Source organism: Eschrichtius robustus, chromosome X (genome assembly GCF_028021215.1).
Source record: "Eschrichtius robustus isolate mEscRob2 chromosome X, mEscRob2.pri, whole genome shotgun sequence".
Taxonomy (NCBI): Eukaryota; Metazoa; Chordata; class Mammalia; order Artiodactyla; family Eschrichtiidae; genus Eschrichtius; species Eschrichtius robustus.
In genome coordinates this window covers 105,745,615-105,764,793 of record NC_090845.1, presented here as the reverse complement: position 1 = coordinate 105,764,793, position 19,179 = coordinate 105,745,615, and the positions used below count along the sequence as shown (strand labels likewise).

The window sequence follows — 19,179 nt, the reverse complement described above, 5'->3', positions numbered from 1 at the left end:
ACATAATCACTGTTGTTGCTGCTCTACACAGCAATCTAAAATAAAAATCAACACTGAAGTGAATACTATGTGCTGGATACAGAGTGCATCAAAGTTGAAGGTGCGGTCTGGAATTTTAAGCACATAGGATTCACCCAGAAAAGGAACTAGAAAAAAAACAAAGTACTACTTTTTCTGTATTCTCCTAGCAATCTCTGAAGAAACAATGGTTTTCAGTAATATTACAATAGCAGGAACTACCATTTGTGACACATTAGGCACCAGGCACAGTGATTGGTGCTTGGTGTACATTACGTCTATAATTTTACAAGCCTCAGTTGCCTTTAGTTTTTTTAAAGTGATAAAGCTACATTGGGTAGACTGCTTGATCTTGTGTAGTACCATTTTAAAAAGTAAAGAAAACCTCTGATTTTACTTTTTTGCTTTATTTTTATTACACACTACAAAATACACTGCATGCTACACAATACACTGCATAACCTTCTAGCGGGGGTAGACAAGCATAACTGAGTTATTTTTCATCAATCAGGAAAATGCTTCCTTAATCAATGTTCTCCAAACCCTGAAAAACAGTTTAAAAAGGAAAATGTGAGAATTCTGTTCCTGTCAAAGATGTACATGTACTATAACCTACAATGATTCCTATAACCTATAATGACTCCTAATTTTCATTTTCTGACAGTAGCAAACATACCACTTTATATGAAAAGACAACCCCCCCTTCCACTTGCAATCAAAACTAAAGTAAAGCAACTATTTACCACCTGGATCCTTCTACAAAGCACCCTCAGAGTCAGAGGACAGTAAGGTAAATCCGTTTTATAAAATAACAGCCAACATCAGGAAGATATTATTAGCCCCATTCTACTTTTTTACAGGTGAAAAAAATGGAGGCTCAGAGAGGTTTAAAGTCCCTTGTTTAAGTCAGTAAGGAAGCAGTAGAGCCAGAATTCAAGTTCAGGGACCCCCAACTCCAGAACTCTTGCCCTGTAAGCATGACACTATTCAGAAGACCACTCTATCTTACTCAGTTCACAACCAAATACTTCAGAAACAACAAAGGAAAAGAGTAATCAGTGATGACATTTCTTCCAGGTGTTAAAATAACACATTCCACGTATTCTGTTTCAATTGAAGGAAGAATCACCTTGAGAGAAATTAAAATTGCATAGTCCTAGGAGCCACCTTGTAAAAATCCTAATTCATTTGGTCCAGTCAGGGTCCTAGGAATCTGTATTTTATCTCACATGCCAGGTGATCCTGATGGCATACTTTTTCTTTTCTTTTTTTATTTTTTTGGCTGTGCGGCTTGTGGGATCTGAGTTCCCTGACCAGGGATCGAACCCGTGCCCCGTGTCCCTGCCCCTTGCAGTGGAAGCTCGGAGTCCTAACCACTGGACCGCCAGGGAATTCCTCCCCCACTCTCCCTTTTTTTGGTTATTCTTGAACCATACTTTGAGAAATACCACTCTAGATGAGTAGATATATATCATCATGTTCATCAGATTAGATTCTCAAATAGCACTATACTGAGAGGCAGATCACATAGGTTGAGTCCTTATACTGTAATTTAATCACTCTGACCTTCTGTTTTCTCATCTATAAAATGGAATTAATATTTACCTAGATTTGCTGTGAAGGGTGAATTAGCAAGGAGGAAGTATAAAATAGTAAAAATTTTTACAAGAATAATGAGGATGAACTCCTACAATATATAAGAACATACTATTAAGTTGAACCATATGAAAATGCTACTGCTTGGCCATTTTTGACCCACAAAAACAGCAGTTTCATATGATTCAATCAAATATAAAATTATAGTAATTCTTTAACGTACTGGTGCAGGAACTGGCAAACCAATGGAGTATAAAAGAGTGCATTCGGGCTTCCCTGGTGGCGCAGTGGTTGAGAATCTGCCTGCTAATGCAGGGGACACGGGTTCGTGCCCTGGTCTGGGAGGATCCCACATGCCGCGGAGCAACTAGGCCCGTGAGCCACAACTACTGAGCCTGCGCGTCTGGAGCCTGTGCTCCGCAACAAGAGAGGCCACGATAGTGAGAGGCCCGCGCACCGCGATGAAGAGTGGCCCCCGCTTGCCGCAACTGGAGAAAGCCCTCGCACAGAAACGAAGACCCAACACAGCCAAAAATAAATAAATAAATAAATAAATAAATAAATAAATAAAATTAAAAAAAAAAAAAGAGTGCATTCATGAAACAGGCCCATGTGTATATGGAAATTTAGTTTACTAGAGTGGTATTTCAAATAAAAAATGGACTTTTCCATATGTAGATAACTGTGACAACTGGCTGTTTCTTGGAGAAAACTAAAGTTAAATCCTTGCTTCACATTATACCCCAAAATGACCTGTAGACAGGTCAGAGCACTAAATGTAAAAAAGGAAAAAAGACTGTAATGGTATTTGGAGAAACTGTAGAAATATATTTTTAGAATCTTGGGTACAAAAGTCATTTGTAAACAAGATATAAAACCCAAAATCCAGAATAATAAAATATGATAAACTGAACATCAAGATTAAAAACTATCTGATGAAAGCCACCATAAAGTAAAAAAGACAGCAGACTGGGAAAAATATTTGCCACATATAAAAGAGACAAAAGATTAATATCTGTAATATATATATAAGAAGCCCTATAAATCAAAAAGAAAAAGATAACAGAACAAGAAAGGATATAGGCAGATGATCCACATAATAAGAAATACAAAGGATCATTAAATATGTAAAAGACAGTGCTATTTTAGTTTGCATTTTCCCAGTCTGCTGTAAGACCTTTGGCAAAACATTAACCAGAATGCACCTCAACCCTGACAGATGGGCTAGTGTCAGAGCCATCTTACCTTTGACGCATAGTAACGATTAACTCCAGAGATGCGCCTATCTCTTTCCATCAAATTCCACTGATATGAATAATAGGCAACTCTTTTTTCCTACAATTAAAAGAAATTGTTATTGTAGTTTATAAAGATGAGTGACCCAATAGAAGGATATTAATAAGTGATATTCCAGAAAAATGGAATCACTGATATAAAAACCAAATTAACAATATAAGACCAGAATCCTAAATAAAATCGGACCACTAAACTTTAGAATTAAGATGGTAACCATGAGTTCTTACACTTTCTATTTTAACCAGCATCATTTTTTTCTTTCCTCCTTTCTTTTTTTTTTTTTTTAAAGTCATGACTACTTGTTCCCTTTGGGGACCCTAATGAGAAGAAACAACAGTGGTAGATCACAAGTGAAAGACAATCACAAAACAGAAAGTAAATACCTTTATACTCTGTACTTTAGAGATAATATGAAGGACTAATTAGAGAGGAAAATCACAATCCTAATGTGAAAAACAGGAGCATGACCTAAGTTCCTAAAGGCTTGCAAGAGAAAGTGGGAGGATAAAAAAATGTCAAAGTAAAAAAACCTAATTAAGGGTAATTTCCTGGAGGTCCAATGGTTAGGACTGGGCGCTTTCACTGCCCGAGCGGGTTTCAACCCCTGGTCGGGGAACTGAGATCCCGCAAGCTGCGCGGCGCGGCCAAAAACAAAACAAACTAACTAAGGCTAGGAAAAAAGTGAAAAACAAGAAGACCAAGATATGGATGAGAGAAATTAAAATCAAAATCCAGCAAGAAAGGAGACCAGAAGTCAGAGGGAGTGGGGCAAGACTAATTGACGCCTCTCTCCTCTGCCTAGCAGTTTGGACCTACCTCTTTCAATCTCCGGCCTTTCCAGCCCCCAAAACTCTGCTCCGCCCTCCTGCCCACGCTTCACCTAGCAACCAGCTGTTTCTTGCTAAAGTAGAATACGGTTCCCGTCGGCTTCGTTCCGCAAGCCTCTGCTTTTAGGCAATAAAAAAAAAAGGGAGGGCCGATCTCGGTATTCCCCATCTCGGAGAGAGGCTCCGGGTCCTAACGGGTTCCCGACCCCACCGCCCATTTCGTAACGCCAGCCGGTGGAGTCAGCCGCCGGGCCGGAGAAGCCGCCTTACCTTGCCCCCGTTAGTGAACCTGTGGATGCGTGCAGTGGCCATTCCCGGGACGAATAAGCACGCGGCCATGACGGCGATCCCGGGGAGAATCTCGAACCACATCGCGACACAGTTACCAAGGCCAAACACTTCCTTCCAAGCTCCTTAAAGGTGACCCGGCTTCCATCCCTTTCCGGTAACTTCCGCGGCAGCGCACGAGCGGGACGGGGTCACGTACGCGTCCTGAGGAAGCGACGGGGCGCGGCAGGGCCCAAGAGTGGCGCGCGCCCGCGCTCTCGCACACTCTCGCTCCCACAGTCGTCTTTCCGCAGACGATTTTGTACCGACTCGCGGTCGAGCGTAAGACGTGCAGTCACGTGAAGCAGCTCCGCGCCACCCAGCAGGCTACAGCCATTTCGGAGCTCGAAACTCTTAAAATGGCAGAGCAACTTTCTCCAGGAAAGACGACAGACCAGGTGTGCACCTTTCTTTTCAAAAAGCCTGTGCGAAAAGGGGCTGCAGGCCGCAGAAAGCGCCCAGTCTGCGACCAAGAGTCCGGAGACAGCAGCAGCAGCAGTGACGAAGGCAGCACTGTGGTCCGCCCGGAAAAGAAGCGGGCGACCCACAATCCGATGATACAGAAAACCCGTGGCAGTGGTAAACAGAAGGCGGCTTACGGCGACCTGAGTAGCGAGGAGGGAGAGGGGGAGAACGAGCCCGAGAGCCTCGGCGTGGTCTATAAGTCCACTCGCTCGGCGAAACCCGTGGGGCCAGAGGATATGGGGGCGACTGCTGTCTACGAACTAGACACAGAGAAGGAACGTGACGCGCAAGCCATCTTTGAGCGCAGCCAGAAGATCCAGGAGGAGCTGAGGGGCAAGGAAGATGACAAGATCTATCGGGGAATCAATAATTATCAGAAATACATGAAGCCTAAGGATACGTCTATGGGCAATGCTTCCTCCGGGATGGTGAGGAAGGGCCCCATCCGAGCTCCCGAGCATCTGCGTGCCACCGTGCGCTGGGATTACCAGCCCGACATTTGTAAGGACTACAAGGAGACTGGTTTTTGCGGCTTCGGAGACAGCTGCAAATTCCTCCATGACCGTTCAGATTACAAGCATGGGTGGCAGATCGAACGTGAGCTTGATGAGGGTCGCTATGGTGTCTATGAGGACGAAAACTATGAAGTGGGAAGCGATGAGGAGGAAATACCATTCAAGTGTTTCATCTGTCGCCAGACCTTCCAAAACCCAGTTGTCACCAAGTGCAGGCATTATTTCTGCGAGAGCTGTGCGCTGCAGCATTTCCGCACCACCCCGCGCTGCTATGTCTGTGACCAGCAGACCAATGGCGTCTTCAATCCAGCGAAAGAATTGATTGCTAAACTGGAGAAGCATAGAGCTGCAGAAGAGGGTGGTGCTTCCGATTTCCCAGAAGACCCCGATGAGGGTCCAATTCCCATTACTTAATTTTCCCATTATTCTCAAATCTCAAAATAAATGTTTTGTTGTTTTGGAAATCTTAATTCGTGTTCTTCCTTTCTAGGGAAAGTGAGAGGAAAAGGCGGGTGGTGAAGTAGGATCCTGGATGGATGGCTTGTAAAAGCATCAAGGTAGGTATAACCTGGATTTTTACCAGGTATAAATGCTGCCTGTGTGTAACAGATACTTTTCAAAACCCTTTAGCAAAAATTTGGGGGATGGGAGAAGTTCGAGAAAAGAGCTAGAATTTGCTTGAAGTGACCAAAGCTGTGATGAAAACAAGAACTGAACCTATTTATTATATCACATTTTTGCATCACGTAATAATTTACAAAAGTACTTTCATACATGATCTGTTTTGAGAGCCCATACTACTTCAATATACACCCCAGCCAAGGTGTGTCTGTTGGGGGTTGAGGGGAGCAGTGGGAGTGGGAGAATTGGGTTGGGGGACTGGTAGCCCCACAGCCTGTGCGTATGGGAAATGCTCCTTGCTCTCCTTAAAGCACCTATAGGTAATGCATCCCTTCCAGGGATGACTGAAATGGCCTGTGCTCCGCGGTCCAGTATGATAGCCATTACACTAGCTTCGTGTGGCTGTTCAGCACTTGAAATGTGGCTGGTAGCCACCGTATTGGACATGCAGTTCTAGACTGAACTTGTGAACCTGCAGACGGCAAAAATCTAACATTTTATAATCCATTGTCTGAAACTGTGTTCTCACAGACCCTGTAATAGAGCTGATCACGCCCTATTAAAGTTAATCTATGTACCTGTCTTCCCAACTAGTTTGTGAACTCCTCAGTGACTAGGCCAGTGCTTGGCATATAATAAGCACTTAATAAATAAACCCAGAGAGGTTTGAAAAAGGAGATCAGGGCCAAAGCCTTGAACCCAAGCCGAGGAGCTTTGACTATATTCTGTTGGTAATGAGGAGATAGAGACTTGGGGAGGGGAACACAATCAGACTTTTTTTTTTTTTAATGTTACTGTGCTTGCAGGCTATCGGATAGATGGCAGGGAGATGGAAGGCAGGGAGGCCAGTTAGGGCAAATGACCTGTAAATTTTTATTGATCTGACTAGAATTTGGGCTGATCCCAGGAAACAGATGTAAGAATAAATTGTGGGTTAGAGTTTTTATATTCATATTCGTTAGTCCATTTAAAGATATTCTTTGAGCAAGTACTCTGTCAGGCACCATGCCTGGCATACGGGATATTAGCAAACAAGGTAGACATAGCCCCTTACCTCATGGAGCTGGACATCAAACAGTGCAGGTGTGAAGAGTACAAGAACAAAAGTGCACTGGGTTGATCTCTCAGGATTAAGCCAATCCCAGCCTTTGGGGGAGTTCAGAATCAAACTCACTTGATATAATGTGATAACATTCTTTAACAGAATGTATTAAGTACAGTGGGGATACATGAGAAGCCTAGTGGGAAAATGGCTAAAGAAAGCATCACACAGAAAACAGCATTTAAGAGATGAGACAAAAAACCAGCAGAACAGGAAAGAGGATGTTGTAGAGGCAGATGGAGAAAGAGAAGCTTACACTGAGGTGGAACGCAAAGCAAGACAGTGTTCTAAAAAGTGTCATGGAAAGAAACAGGACAATGAGTAGCAAAAATCAGTGGTGTACTCAAGGTATTTTTCATGTTTACAAAGTTTATGATTAAATTTTTTAAAAGAAATATTTTTTATTACCTTTAATTAAATGGTGCAACTTCATTTCATAGGTGAAAACTAAATAGTTATTCCTACAAATTAAAAAAAAAATTAAATATGGAGGGAGTTCCCTAGTGGCCTAGTGGTTAAGACTCCGGGCTTCCACTGCTGTGGCCCGAGTTCAGTCCCTAGTTGGGGAACTGGGATCCCGCAAGCCTTGTGGCGTGGCAAAAAAAAAAAAAAAAAAAAAAAAAATATGGGGAGGAGAAGAAAGCGTGCCAGCAGAGATGAGTTGCAGCTGAACTCTGAAGGCGCTAACCTAGTCTGAGAGCTCAGAGGAGGCTCCCCTAGGAGATGACCCTCAAATTGAGACCTGAAAGGGGGGTGGTAGGAAGAGTATCACAGTCAGAGGGTTAGTATATACCAAGGACCTGAAGTGAGAGACTGGCTTCAGCTAAGAACTCCAAGCAGACCAGGATGCTGGAGGAAAAAGACGGATGGTAGTCAGGGCCAAGTCAGCCACCTTGCAAGTCATGTTAAGGACTCTGGACTTTATCAGAAGGGCAAAGGGATGCCATCAAAGGGTTTTAAGAAAGAAAGTAAGATGATCAGATCTGAATTTTAAAAAGATAATTCTGCAGTGTGGGAAATGGATCGTGGAGACCGGACACAAGACAGGGAGATCAGTTAGGAGGCTCGTGCACTAGTCCAGGTGATATGATGGCAGACTGGACTAGACCGGAGGCTGTGGACATTCATTTAATAAATAGTTTTTGAGCACTCACTCTATGCCAGGCATTGATTTAAGCACTGGAGATACAGCCAAAGCAAAAGCATTCAAGTCCCTGCACTCTAGAACTTACATGAGAGAGAGTAACAGAATTATACATGCATAATATATAATAGATTGAGCTAAGTGCTATGAAGAACAATGAAGCAAGGTAAGGGGCTGAGAGTGCGGGGTGGGGGGGCATGTTATTTTATATAGGGTGGTCAGGGAGGGCCTCTTCTGATAAGGTGACATTTGAGCAGAGACCTAAATGAAGCAGATATCTGGGAGAAGAGCATTCCAGACAGAACACCAAGTGCAAAGGCCCTGAGGCAGGAAAGTGCCTGACGTGTCCTAGGAACAGTGAGGAAGAAATGTAATTATCTGTTTTGGGAGCCCGTACAGAGTGGACTGAAGGAAGAGGAAAGAACTCTAAGATTAGATAAGAAAAGTAATGGGGGGGCGAGGGCAGACTGTGTACAGCCTTATGAGCCATTGTAAGAACTTGAGTTTTTATTCTCAGTGACATGGAGAGTCACTGGGAAGTTCTGAGCAGAGGACTAACATGATCTAACACTGGCTTTAAAAAGGATCCTTCTGGGGCTTCCCTGGTGGCGCAGTGGTTGAGAATCTGCCTGCCAATGCAGGGGACCCGGGTTCAAGCCCTGGTCTGGGAGGATCCCGTGTGCCGCGGAGCAACTAGGCCCGTGAGCCACAATTGCTGAGCCTGCGCGTCTGGAGCCTGTGCTCCGCAGCAAGAGAGGCCATGATAGTGAAAGACCCACGCACCGTGATGAAGAGTGGCCCCCACTTGCCACAACTAGAGAAAGCCATCGCACAGAAACGAAGACCCAACACAGCCAAAAATAAATAAATAAATAAATTAAAAAAAAAAAAAAAGGATCCTTCTGGAACTTATGGGGGATAATGGAAATGTTTTATATCTTAACTGGGATGTTTGTTACACAGGTGTCTACATTTATCCAAACTCACTGGACTGTACATGTATGTGCGTTTCATTGTATGTGATTATATCTCATTAAGAAACACCTTCAAATCAAAGGAGAAAAAAAAGAAACTGGTTGCTATGTAGAAAATAAACCAGAGCAGGAGGGTCAAGGGATGAAGCAGAGAGATCAGTTAGAAGGCTACTGCTGTTGGGACTTCACTGGTGGCGCAGTGGATAAGAATCCGCCTGCCAATGCAGGGGACGTGGGTTCGAGCCTGGGTCCGGGAAGATCCCACATGCCGTGGAGCAACTAAGCCTGTGCGCCACAACTACTGAGCCTGCGCGCTAGAGCCCACGAGCCACAACTACTGAGCCAGCATGCTGCAACTACTGAAGCCCGTGTGCCTAGAGCCTGTGCTCCACAACAAGAGAAGCCACTGCAATGAGAAGCCTGCGCACTGCAACGAAGAGTAGCCCCTGCTCGCCACAACTGGAGAAAGCCAGCACAGAGCAATGAAGACCCAACGCAGCCAGAAAAAAAAAAAAAGGCTGTCCAGGTGAGAGGTGGTAAGTGCCTCAAACCAGGTGGTGGTGAGAAGGGGTCAGATTCTGAATGTAGTTTGAAGGTAAAACTGACAAGTTGTCTTGGCAGGTTAGATATGAGGTGTAAGATAGAAGAGTCAAGGTGACTCCAAGATTTTTGACCTGAGCAACCAGGTGGAAAGTGGTACCACTTAGTGAGATGGAGAGAGGCACATAGAGAAAAGTGCATAAAACACAACTTTGCAGCATAACAAGTAGTTACATAGGAACCCCTTGCATAACCACCACCCAGGTCAAGAAATACAAAACTGACAACACTCAAGAAGCCCATCACATTATCCAGATTCTCCAGATCACACACACAGGTAACCACTATGCTGATTTTTGTGGTAATCACTCCCTTGCTTTTTTTCCATTGATCTTCCTCTTTGGCTATTTATCTCTCCTTCCCTCTCGCCCAACCAAGAATAATGTATACTTAATGTCTTTTGTTTCTCTCCCATGTACTCTTCTTTGTAACAGCTTTATTGAGATATAATTCACATATCATATAATTCACCATTTTAAAATATGCACTTGAGTGGCTTTTAGTATATTCACAAGGTTGTGCAACCATCACCACTATCTAATTTCAGAAAATTTTCAATACTTCAAAAAGAAAAGCAATACCCTACACCTGAAACTAACACAACATTGTAAATCAACTATACTCCAATAAAATTTTTAAAAATTTTTAAAAATTTGCTAATAAAAAAAAAATAGAAAGAAAAGCATACCCATTAGCAGTCACTCTCCATCCCCCCAGGCAACCAGTAATCTCCTGTCTCTACATATTTGCCTCTTCTGGACATTTCATATCAATGGAATCATATAATATGTGGCCTTTTGTGACTGCCTGCTTTCACTGAGCATGCTCTCAACGTTCATCCATGTTGTAGAGTATATCAATGCATTCCTTAAGGGAGCTGAATAATATTCCATTTTATGGTTATACTATATTTTGTTTATCCATTCATCAGTTGGTGGACTTTGGGTTGTTTCCACATTTTGGCTATTATGAATAATGATACATTCATGTACACACATTTTTGTGTGTATGTGCATCTTCATTTCTCTTGGGGAGATACCTAGAAGTGGAAATTCTAAGTCATATGGTAACTGTTTAACCTTTTTTAAAACATTTTTTTTTAACAAGTGAAATTCACATAACAAGAAATTAACCGGTTTAAAAGGAACAGTTTGGTGACATTACCTCTATATAATTCCAAAACATTTTCATCACTCCAGAAGAAAACGTCATACCCATTAAGCAAATGCTCCATATTCTCTCCTCCCAACATCTCCTGGCAACCACCAATATGCATTCCATTTCTGTGGATTTAGCTATTCTAGATACTTCATATAAATAGGATCATATAATATGTAGTCTTTTGTGTCTGGCTTTCACTTAACATAATGTTTTCAAGGTTCACTCACATTGTAGTATGTATCAGAACTTCCTTTTTGAGGCTGAATAATATTCCATTGTATGTATATACCACAATTTATTATCCATTCATCTGTTGATGGACATTTTTTATTTTCCACCTTTTGGCAATTGTGAATAGGGCTGCTCTGAAAATGTGTACATATCTCTGAGTACCTGTTTTTCAATTCTTTTGAGTATTCACCTAGGAGTAGAATTGCTGGGTCATATGGTAATGCTATCTTTTTTTTTTAATTTTTTTATTTTTGGCCGCGTTGGTTCCTCGTTGCTGCGCATGGGCTTTCTCTACTTGTGGTGAGCAAGGGCTACTCTTCATTGTGGTGCACGGGCTTTTCATTGCGGTGGCTTCTCTTGTCGCGGAGCACGGGCTCTAGGCGCGCGGGCTCAGTAGTTGTGGCGCACAGGCTTAGTTGCTCTGCAGTATGTGGGATCCTCCCGGACCAGGGATCGAACCCGTGTCCCCCGCATTGGCAGGCGGATTCTTAACCACTGTGCCACCAGGGAAGTCCCTGGTAATGCTATCTTTAACTTTTTGAAGAACTGGCAAACTGTTTTCCACAGCAGCTGTGCCATTTTATATTCCTGCCAGCAATGTAAGAGGGCTCCAATTTCTCCACATCACCAGCACTTATTTCCCTTTTTTTTTAATAGCAATCCTAGTAGCTGTGAAGTGGTATCTCATCATGGCTTGGATTTGTACTTCCCTAATAACTAATGACGACCATCTTTACATGTGCTTGTTAGCCATCTGTATGTCATCTTTGGAGAAATGTCTATTCAAGTCCTTTACCCATTTTTTAATTGGGTTTTTTGACTTTGGGTTGTTCAGTTGTAAGAGTTCTTTATGTATTCTGGATACCAGGCCCATATCAGATATATAATTTGCAAATATTTTCTCCCAATCTGTGGGTTGTCTTTTTACTTTCTTGTTGGTATTCTTTGAAGCACAGAAGGTTTTAATTTTGATGAAGTGCAATTTAACCATTTTTCTTTTGTTATTCATGCTTTTGGCATCACATCTGAGAATACATAAATCTGATAAATAAATCTGAAGTCATAGAGATTTACCCCTATGTTTCCAAGAGTTTTATAGTTTTAGCTCTTACATTTAGGTTTTTGATCCAATTTGAGTTCATTTTTGTGTATGGCATGAGATAAGGGTTTGGTTTCATTCTTTGGCCTGTGGCTATCCAGTGACGTAGCACCATTTGTTGAAAAGACCATTGAATGTTCTTGTCAGTCTTGTAAAAATATCAGTTGACCATAGACAGATGGGCTTGTTTCTGGACTCTCAATTCCATTCCATTTATCTATATATCTATTTTTATGCCAGTACCACAACGTCTTGATTACTGTTGTTTTGTAGAAAGTTTTGAAAACAGGAAGTGTGAGCCCTCCTATTGTTTTGGATATTCTGGATCTCCTGCAATTCCTTATGAATTCCTTATGAATGTTTGAGTCAGCTTGTCAATTTCTACAAATAAATCAGCTGGAATTTTGATAGAGATTGCATTGAATCTGTAGGTCAACTTAAGGAGCACTGCCATCTAAATAATATTAATTAATATCGCGAATTCCCTGGCAGTCCGGTGGTTAAGACTCCACACTTTCACTGCTGAGGGTCTGGGTTCAATCCCTGGTCAGGGAATTAATACCCTGCAAGCCTCATGGTGACGTGGCCAAAATAAATAAAGTAATTTAAAAAATTAATGTTAATCTTCTAATCAGTGAACACAGGATGTTTTTCCATTCATTTTAATCTTTAATTTCTTTTACAGTTATTCATGGTATTCATTTATAATCCTTTTTATCTTTATAAGATCATCAGTAATGTCCCCTCTTTTCTTTTTTTGGCCGCGCCACACAGCTTGTGGGATCTTAGTTCCCCGATCAGGGACTGAACCCAGGCCCTGCAGTGAAAGTGCCGAGTTCTAACCACTGGACAGCCAGGTACTTCCCTATTCATTTCTGATTCTAGTAATTTGAGTCCTCTCTCTTTTGCTATTTATTTATTTAGTCAATCTAGCTAAAAGTTTACCAATTTTATTGATCTTTTCAAAGAACCAGCTCTGGTTTCATTGATTTTTCTCTATTGTTTTTCTGTTCTCTCTTTCATTAATTTCCCCTCTAATCTTTATTATTCCCTTCCTTCTGCTTGCTTTAGGTTTAGTTGGAAAAGACACTTTTCCAGTGTGTTAAAGTAGAAAGTTAGGTGATTAATTTGAGATTTTTCTTTTTTTAATGTACAGATTTAAAGCTATAAATTTCCCACTAAGCACTACTTTTGCTGCATCTCATAAGTTTTGGTATGTTGTGTCTTCATTTCATTCATCTCAAAGTATTTTCTAATCTTCCATTTGACTTCTTTGATTCATTGATTGTTTTAGAGTATGTTTTTTAATTTCCACATATTTATAAATTTTCCAGTTTTTCTTCTGTTATTGACTTCTAATTTCATTCCACTGTAGCTAGAGAACATACTTTGTATTCTTTCTGTCCTTTTAAATTTATTGAGGTTTGTTTTATGGCCTATCATTTGGTCCATTCTAGAGAATGTTCCATGTACACTTGAGAAGAATGTACATTCTCTTGTTGGGTGGAGGGTTCTAAGAGTGGGATGTGTCTCTTAGATCTATTTGGTTTATAGCGTTGTTAGATTTTTCTATTTCTGTGTTGATCTTCTGCCTACTTATTCTATCCATTATTGAAAATGGGGTATTGAAGTCTCAAAAATTATTTAATTGTCCATCTCTCCCTACATTCCTGTCAGTTTTTCCTTCATGTATATTGGTGCTCCTTTACTAAGTGCATATATTTTATAATTGTTATATCTTCTCGATGGATTGACCCCTTTATCATTATAGAATGTCCCTCTTTATCTGTAGTAACATTTTTTTTGTTTTAAAGTCTATTATATCTGATATTAGTATAGCCATTTCAGCTCTCTTGTGGTTGCTGTTTACATGATATATCTTTTTCAGCCTATTTATATCTTTGACTCTAAAGCGTGTCTCCCGGGAATTCCCTGGCGGTCCAGTGGTTAGGACTCCTTGCTTCCACTGCAAGGGGCACAGGTTCAATCCCTGGTCGGGGAGCTAAGATGGCACACCCCCCCCCAAAAAAAAATGTCTCCTGTAGACAGTAACAGTTGGATCTTGTTTTTTTTACCCAGTGTGACAAACTTTATCTTTTGCGTTGTTTAATCCATTCACATTTACTGTTACTGTTGATAGAGTTGAATGTATGTTTGTATTTTGCTTTTTTTCATTTATGTTCCTCTATTCCAACTTTACTGCTTTCTTTTGCATTAAGTGAATATTTTTCTAATATAGCATTTTAACTTCTTTAATGATTTTTTCACATTTTTGGAATTATTTCCCTAATGGCAGCTCTAGGGTTTACCATTCATGTCTTTTTTTTTTTGGCTGTGCTGGGTCTTCATTGCTGTGCACGGGCTTTCTCTAGTTGCGGCAAGCATGGGCTACTTCACTGCCGTGCTTCGGCTTCTCATTGCGGTGGCTTCTCTTGTTGTGGAGCACAGGCTCTAGAGTGCATGCCACAACTACTGAGCCTGCGTGCCACAACTACTGACACCCGTGCGCCTAAAGCCCATGCTCCGCAACAAGAGAAGCCACTGCAATGAGAAGCCCGCTCACCACAACAAAGAGTAGCCCCTGCTCACCACAACTAGAGAAAGCCCGTGCACAGCAACGAAGACCCAATGCAGCCAAAAATAAAATTAATTAATTAATTAATTAATTTAAAAAAAAGAAATATATCCTTTATAAAAAAAAATTCAGCTTCAGATTTATACTAATTTATTTCCAGTGGGATATAAAACATTCCTATATACTTCTATTCCCTTCTACCCCTTTTTGTGATATTACTGTTACACATATTACATCTATAAATGTAAAACTAATAATACATTATTATATTACTTTATATAATTTTATGACTTTTACAGGAGCTAAGAAAAGAAAGGAGAACAAGTATATATTTACACCTTCTGTTACATTAACCTTCTTTTTATCATTTTTGATTCTCTTTATTTGTTCTGGTAGATCTGAGTTACCATCTGGAATCATTTCCTTAGCCCAATACATCTTTGTTCCACCTACCTCCTTTGTGCTATTATTGGAAAATATATTACATTTCTATATGTTATAGGCCCAACAATACACTATAGACATATCATTTTCTACAGTTAATATATAAACTGGTTAAGAGAAGAAAGGAGAAGAAATATGCATTTATACCGTCTTTAATAATTATACAACTACTGTTGGTTTGTAACCTCAGGAGTTCCCCAGGTGAAATCTGAAATTCGCCCCCTTACACGGAGGGTAAGGAGATACCAATGAAAGAGGCAGACCACTCCAGATTTGTAGGTGGCAGTTTTAATAAGCAAGGGAACTTACATAGGAGGCTTGTCTTGGGTGGTTGCAAGCTAAGTAAATCTCTGCATCCACCCACTAGAATCTTAAAAGTTTACATAGAGGCCTTAACAGGGTTCAGTCACATATTCAGTCCAGGTGGTCTCAACAATTCAGCACTACTCTCTCAAGGCTACATTCTTGAAATGGCACCTAGTGTGGGAATAGTGGGTAGAATACATATTCCACTGACTCGGGTAGTGGGGGGATAAGGAGCCTCTGATTGCCTGGGTCCAGCTTTTGGGTCAACCAACGATCACATCTTGATGACCTCCTCCAACAATTACCTTTACCTTTGTTCTTTGGGGTTTTTTGTATGGATTTGAACTAATATCTGGGGTCACTTGATATCAGCCTAAAAAACTTCCTATTTCTTGTCAGGTAGGTCTACTAGCAATGAAGTCTCTCAGTTTTTATATACCTGGGAATGTCTTTATTTCACCTTCATTTTTGAAAGATAGCTTTGCTCAATACAGGATTCTTAGCTGACTGTCTTTTTTTTTTCTTTGAGCCCTTTGAATATATTGTCCCACTTTCTTCTGGCCTCCATTGTTTCTGATAAAAAGTCAGCTTTTAATCCTATTGGGATTCCCTTGTAAATGATGAGTCATTTTTCTTTTGCTGCTTTTGAGATTTGTTCCTTGTCTTTATATTTCAGCATTTTTATTATGATGTGTCTGTTTATGGATCTTTTTGCATTTGTTTTACTTGGTTGGAGTCCATTGAGCTTCCTAGATGGGTAGATTGTTTTTCAGTAAATTCAGGAAAGTTTTTAGCCATTATTTCTTCAAATATCTTTTTTTCCCTCTTTTCTCCCACTCCTCTCTTTCTGGTACTTCTGCTACGTATATGTTGGTGTGCATAATGGTGTTCCATATTTCTCTGAGGCTCTTCATTTTTCTTCATTCTTTTTTCTCTCTATTCTTTGGATTGCATAATCTCTATGGATATATCTTCAAGTTTATTAATTCTTTCTTCTGCCAATTCAAATTTACTGTGGAGACCTGTTATATAGGCAGAATTGTTTCCCTCCCAAAAGTCGTATGTTGAAACCGCCAGTACCTCAGAATATGACTATATTGGGAGATAGGGCCTTTAAAGAGGTGACTAAGGGGGAGGGATAAATTGGGAGGTTTACACACTACTATATATAAAATAGATAACTAATAAGGACCTACTGTATAGCACAGGAAACTCTACTCAGTACTCCATAATGACCAGGACTTCCCTGGTGGTCCAGTGGTTAAGACTCCATGCTCCCAACACAGGGGGCCGGGGTTCGATTCTTGGTCAGGGAACTAGATCCCGCATGCCACAACTAAGACCCGGCACAGCCAAATAAATAAATATTTTAAAAATACTCTGTAATGACCTATATGGGAAAAGAATCTAAAAAAGAATGGATATATGTATACGTATAACTGATTCACTTTGCTGTACAGCAGAAACAAACACAACATTGTAAGTCAACTATATGCCAATAAAATTTTTTTTTAAATTGATTGGGAGTTTGGGATTGACCTATGCACACTGCTATGTTTAAAATAGATAACCATGGAGGGCTTCCCTGGTGGCGCAGTGGTTAAGAATCCGCCTGCCAATACAGGAGACATGGGTTCGAGCCCTGGTCCAGGAAGATCCCACATGTCGCGGAGCAACTAGGCCCGTGCGCCACAACTACTGAGCCTGCGCTCTAGAGCCCGCGAGCCACAGCTACTGAAGCCCGCGCGCCTAGAGTCCGTGCTCTGCAACAAGAGAAGCCACTGCAATAAGAAGCCTGTGCACCACAACGAAGAGTAGCCCCTGCTCGCCGCAACTAGAGAAAGCCTGTGCACAGCAACAAAGACACAATGCAACCAAAATTAAATAATAAATTAATAAATTATTTTTAAAAATAAAAAAATAATAAAAATAAAACAGATAACCAACAAAGACCTACTGTAAAGAAAATTAAAAATTAAAACTCAGTGGGATGAATTGGGAGACTGGGATTGACATATATACACTAATATGTATAAAATAGATAACTAATAAGAACCTGCTGTATAAAAATAAAATAAAATTCAAAAAAGCATTAAAACTTAAAATAAAAAGGTGACTAAGTTAAAACAAGACTGTTAGGGTGGGCCCTAATCTAATCTGAGTGGTGTCCTAATTTTTTTTCTTCCAGTATTATTGAGATATAAATGATATACAGCACTGTGTAAGTTTAAGGTATACAGCATAATGATGTGACTTAACATACATCATGAAATGATGACCACAATAAGTTTAGTGAACATCCATCATTTCATATAGATACAAATTTAAAGAAATAGAAAAAAATTTTTTCCTTGTGATGAGAACTCTTAGGATTTACTCTCTTAACAACTTTCATATATAACACACAGCAGTGCTAATTATATTTATCATGTTGTACATTACATCCCTAGTACTTATTTATCTTATAACTGGAAGTTTATACTGTAAACAGAGAATGTGGCCTGCCGTTCCAGTTCTACAAGGATCAAGTCATTGGCCACTGCAGTCACTGACCTACAAGGACACCCTGAAAGGAATTCAGGATGAAGCATTGTGTGTTTTGGATATATGGGCCCCTGGATAGTTAAAATGCATATGTAAGGAAAATTTTCAATGACACCATATGCTCGCACCTTCCCATACTTAGAAAAGTACTAAAATCATTGACTGAGATATTTGATCCTCATGAGCAGTAAACCTTTACCGAGATCTTGACTGCACTGTATATACTGGCTCTTCCCCTACCTCTTCGGAACTGTTTCTCAGAGCTATCTGAGGGGCTGTCTCCTGGGCTACAGTCCTCAGTAAGACACGGAATAGACTCAACTCACAGTTCTTACATTGTATGTGTTTTTTCCAGTAGCTTTAGACTACTTTCATCCAACTCCCCCCCCCCAACTCTGGTAACCACAAATCTGATCTCTTTTTCTATGAATTTGTTTGTTTTTGAAGTATAATTGACTAACACTATGTTAGTCGCTGGTATACAACATAGTGATTCAATATTTATATACATTTCAAAATGATCACCATGATAAGTCTACTTACCATTGAGCAGTATCCTTATGAGAAGAGGAAATTTGGATACAAAAACAAACATGTTAAAGCATTAAAAAAGATGGGTTTGAAAAATATACAAATAGAAATTTTATCAGCATATCTGTCTTCTACCCACTAGATGCCAGTAGCACTCTCCTGGTTGTAACAACTAAAAAAATATCATTAAATTTTGAACAAAGTTTAAAAATTATGGACTAGACACAGTCAATGAAAGAATCACTGAATTGGAATACATATCTGAAGAAATGACCTGGAACCCAACACAGTAAACCAATGAAAAAAAAAGGAAAACCTGGTTATGTGGTAGGGGGAATGAGACATTCTAACACACATCTAATAGGGAGTCAAGAAGGAGAGAATGGGAAACAGACAATATTTGAAGAGATAACAATTGAGAAATTTTTAGAAATAAAGTAAATCTTCAAGCTAAAGGAGCAACCTTAAGTACTTAGCAAGATAAATAATAACAAATCCACATCTGACATGTTGTAGTAAAACTGCAGAGCATCAAAAACAGAGAAAATCTTAAAAGATAAGAGAGGTAGAGTACCCAAAAAGTAACAAAAGAAGAATAACTACAGACTTCTCAAAAAAAAAAAAAAAGATACCAGAGATGATAGAATAAGGTGATAAAATAATATCTTCAAAGTGCTGAAGAAAATAAGTCAATCAGGAATTCTATATTCATTCAACAAACTCAGCAAGTGCAATGAATTTATTTTTTAAAAACTCTGCACCTTCTACTTGCCAGGTATTTTTCTAAACGCTTGGGATACATA

At 40.2% G+C, this 19,179-nt stretch overlaps 2 protein-coding genes across 3 annotated transcripts; one reads left to right on the top strand and one right to left on the bottom strand.

The window, feature by feature from the left end:
* Positions 1-409: 409 nt before the first annotated feature.
* NDUFA1 (NADH:ubiquinone oxidoreductase subunit A1) lies at positions 410-4,313 on the bottom strand. Its single transcript, XM_068533909.1, has 3 exons — positions 4,008-4,313; positions 2,860-2,949; positions 410-562 (listed from the first exon to the last, which is right to left on the bottom strand). The coding sequence occupies exons 1-3, from the start codon at positions 4,107-4,109 to the stop codon at positions 542-544; spliced, it is 213 nt and encodes a 70-aa protein (XP_068390010.1). The 5' UTR covers positions 4,110-4,313; the 3' UTR covers positions 410-541.
* Positions 4,281-17,251, top strand: RNF113A (ring finger protein 113A). 2 transcript variants are annotated; one of them, XR_011072315.1, is made up of 4 exons: positions 4,281-5,438; positions 5,535-5,601; positions 12,751-12,833; positions 16,868-17,251. XR_011072315.1 is itself a non-coding variant. In XM_068533908.1 (3 exons), exons 1-2 carry the CDS (start codon positions 4,424-4,426, stop codon positions 5,561-5,563), a joined length of 1,044 nt encoding a protein of 347 aa, XP_068390009.1. In that variant the 5' UTR covers positions 4,281-4,423; the 3' UTR covers positions 5,564-5,601; positions 16,868-17,251. The 2 variants fall into 2 exon arrangements, 1 of the variants encoding a protein (XP_068390009.1); XM_068533908.1 differs by lacking the exon at positions 12,751-12,833.
* The last annotated feature ends 1,928 nt before the right edge of the window (positions 17,252-19,179 follow it).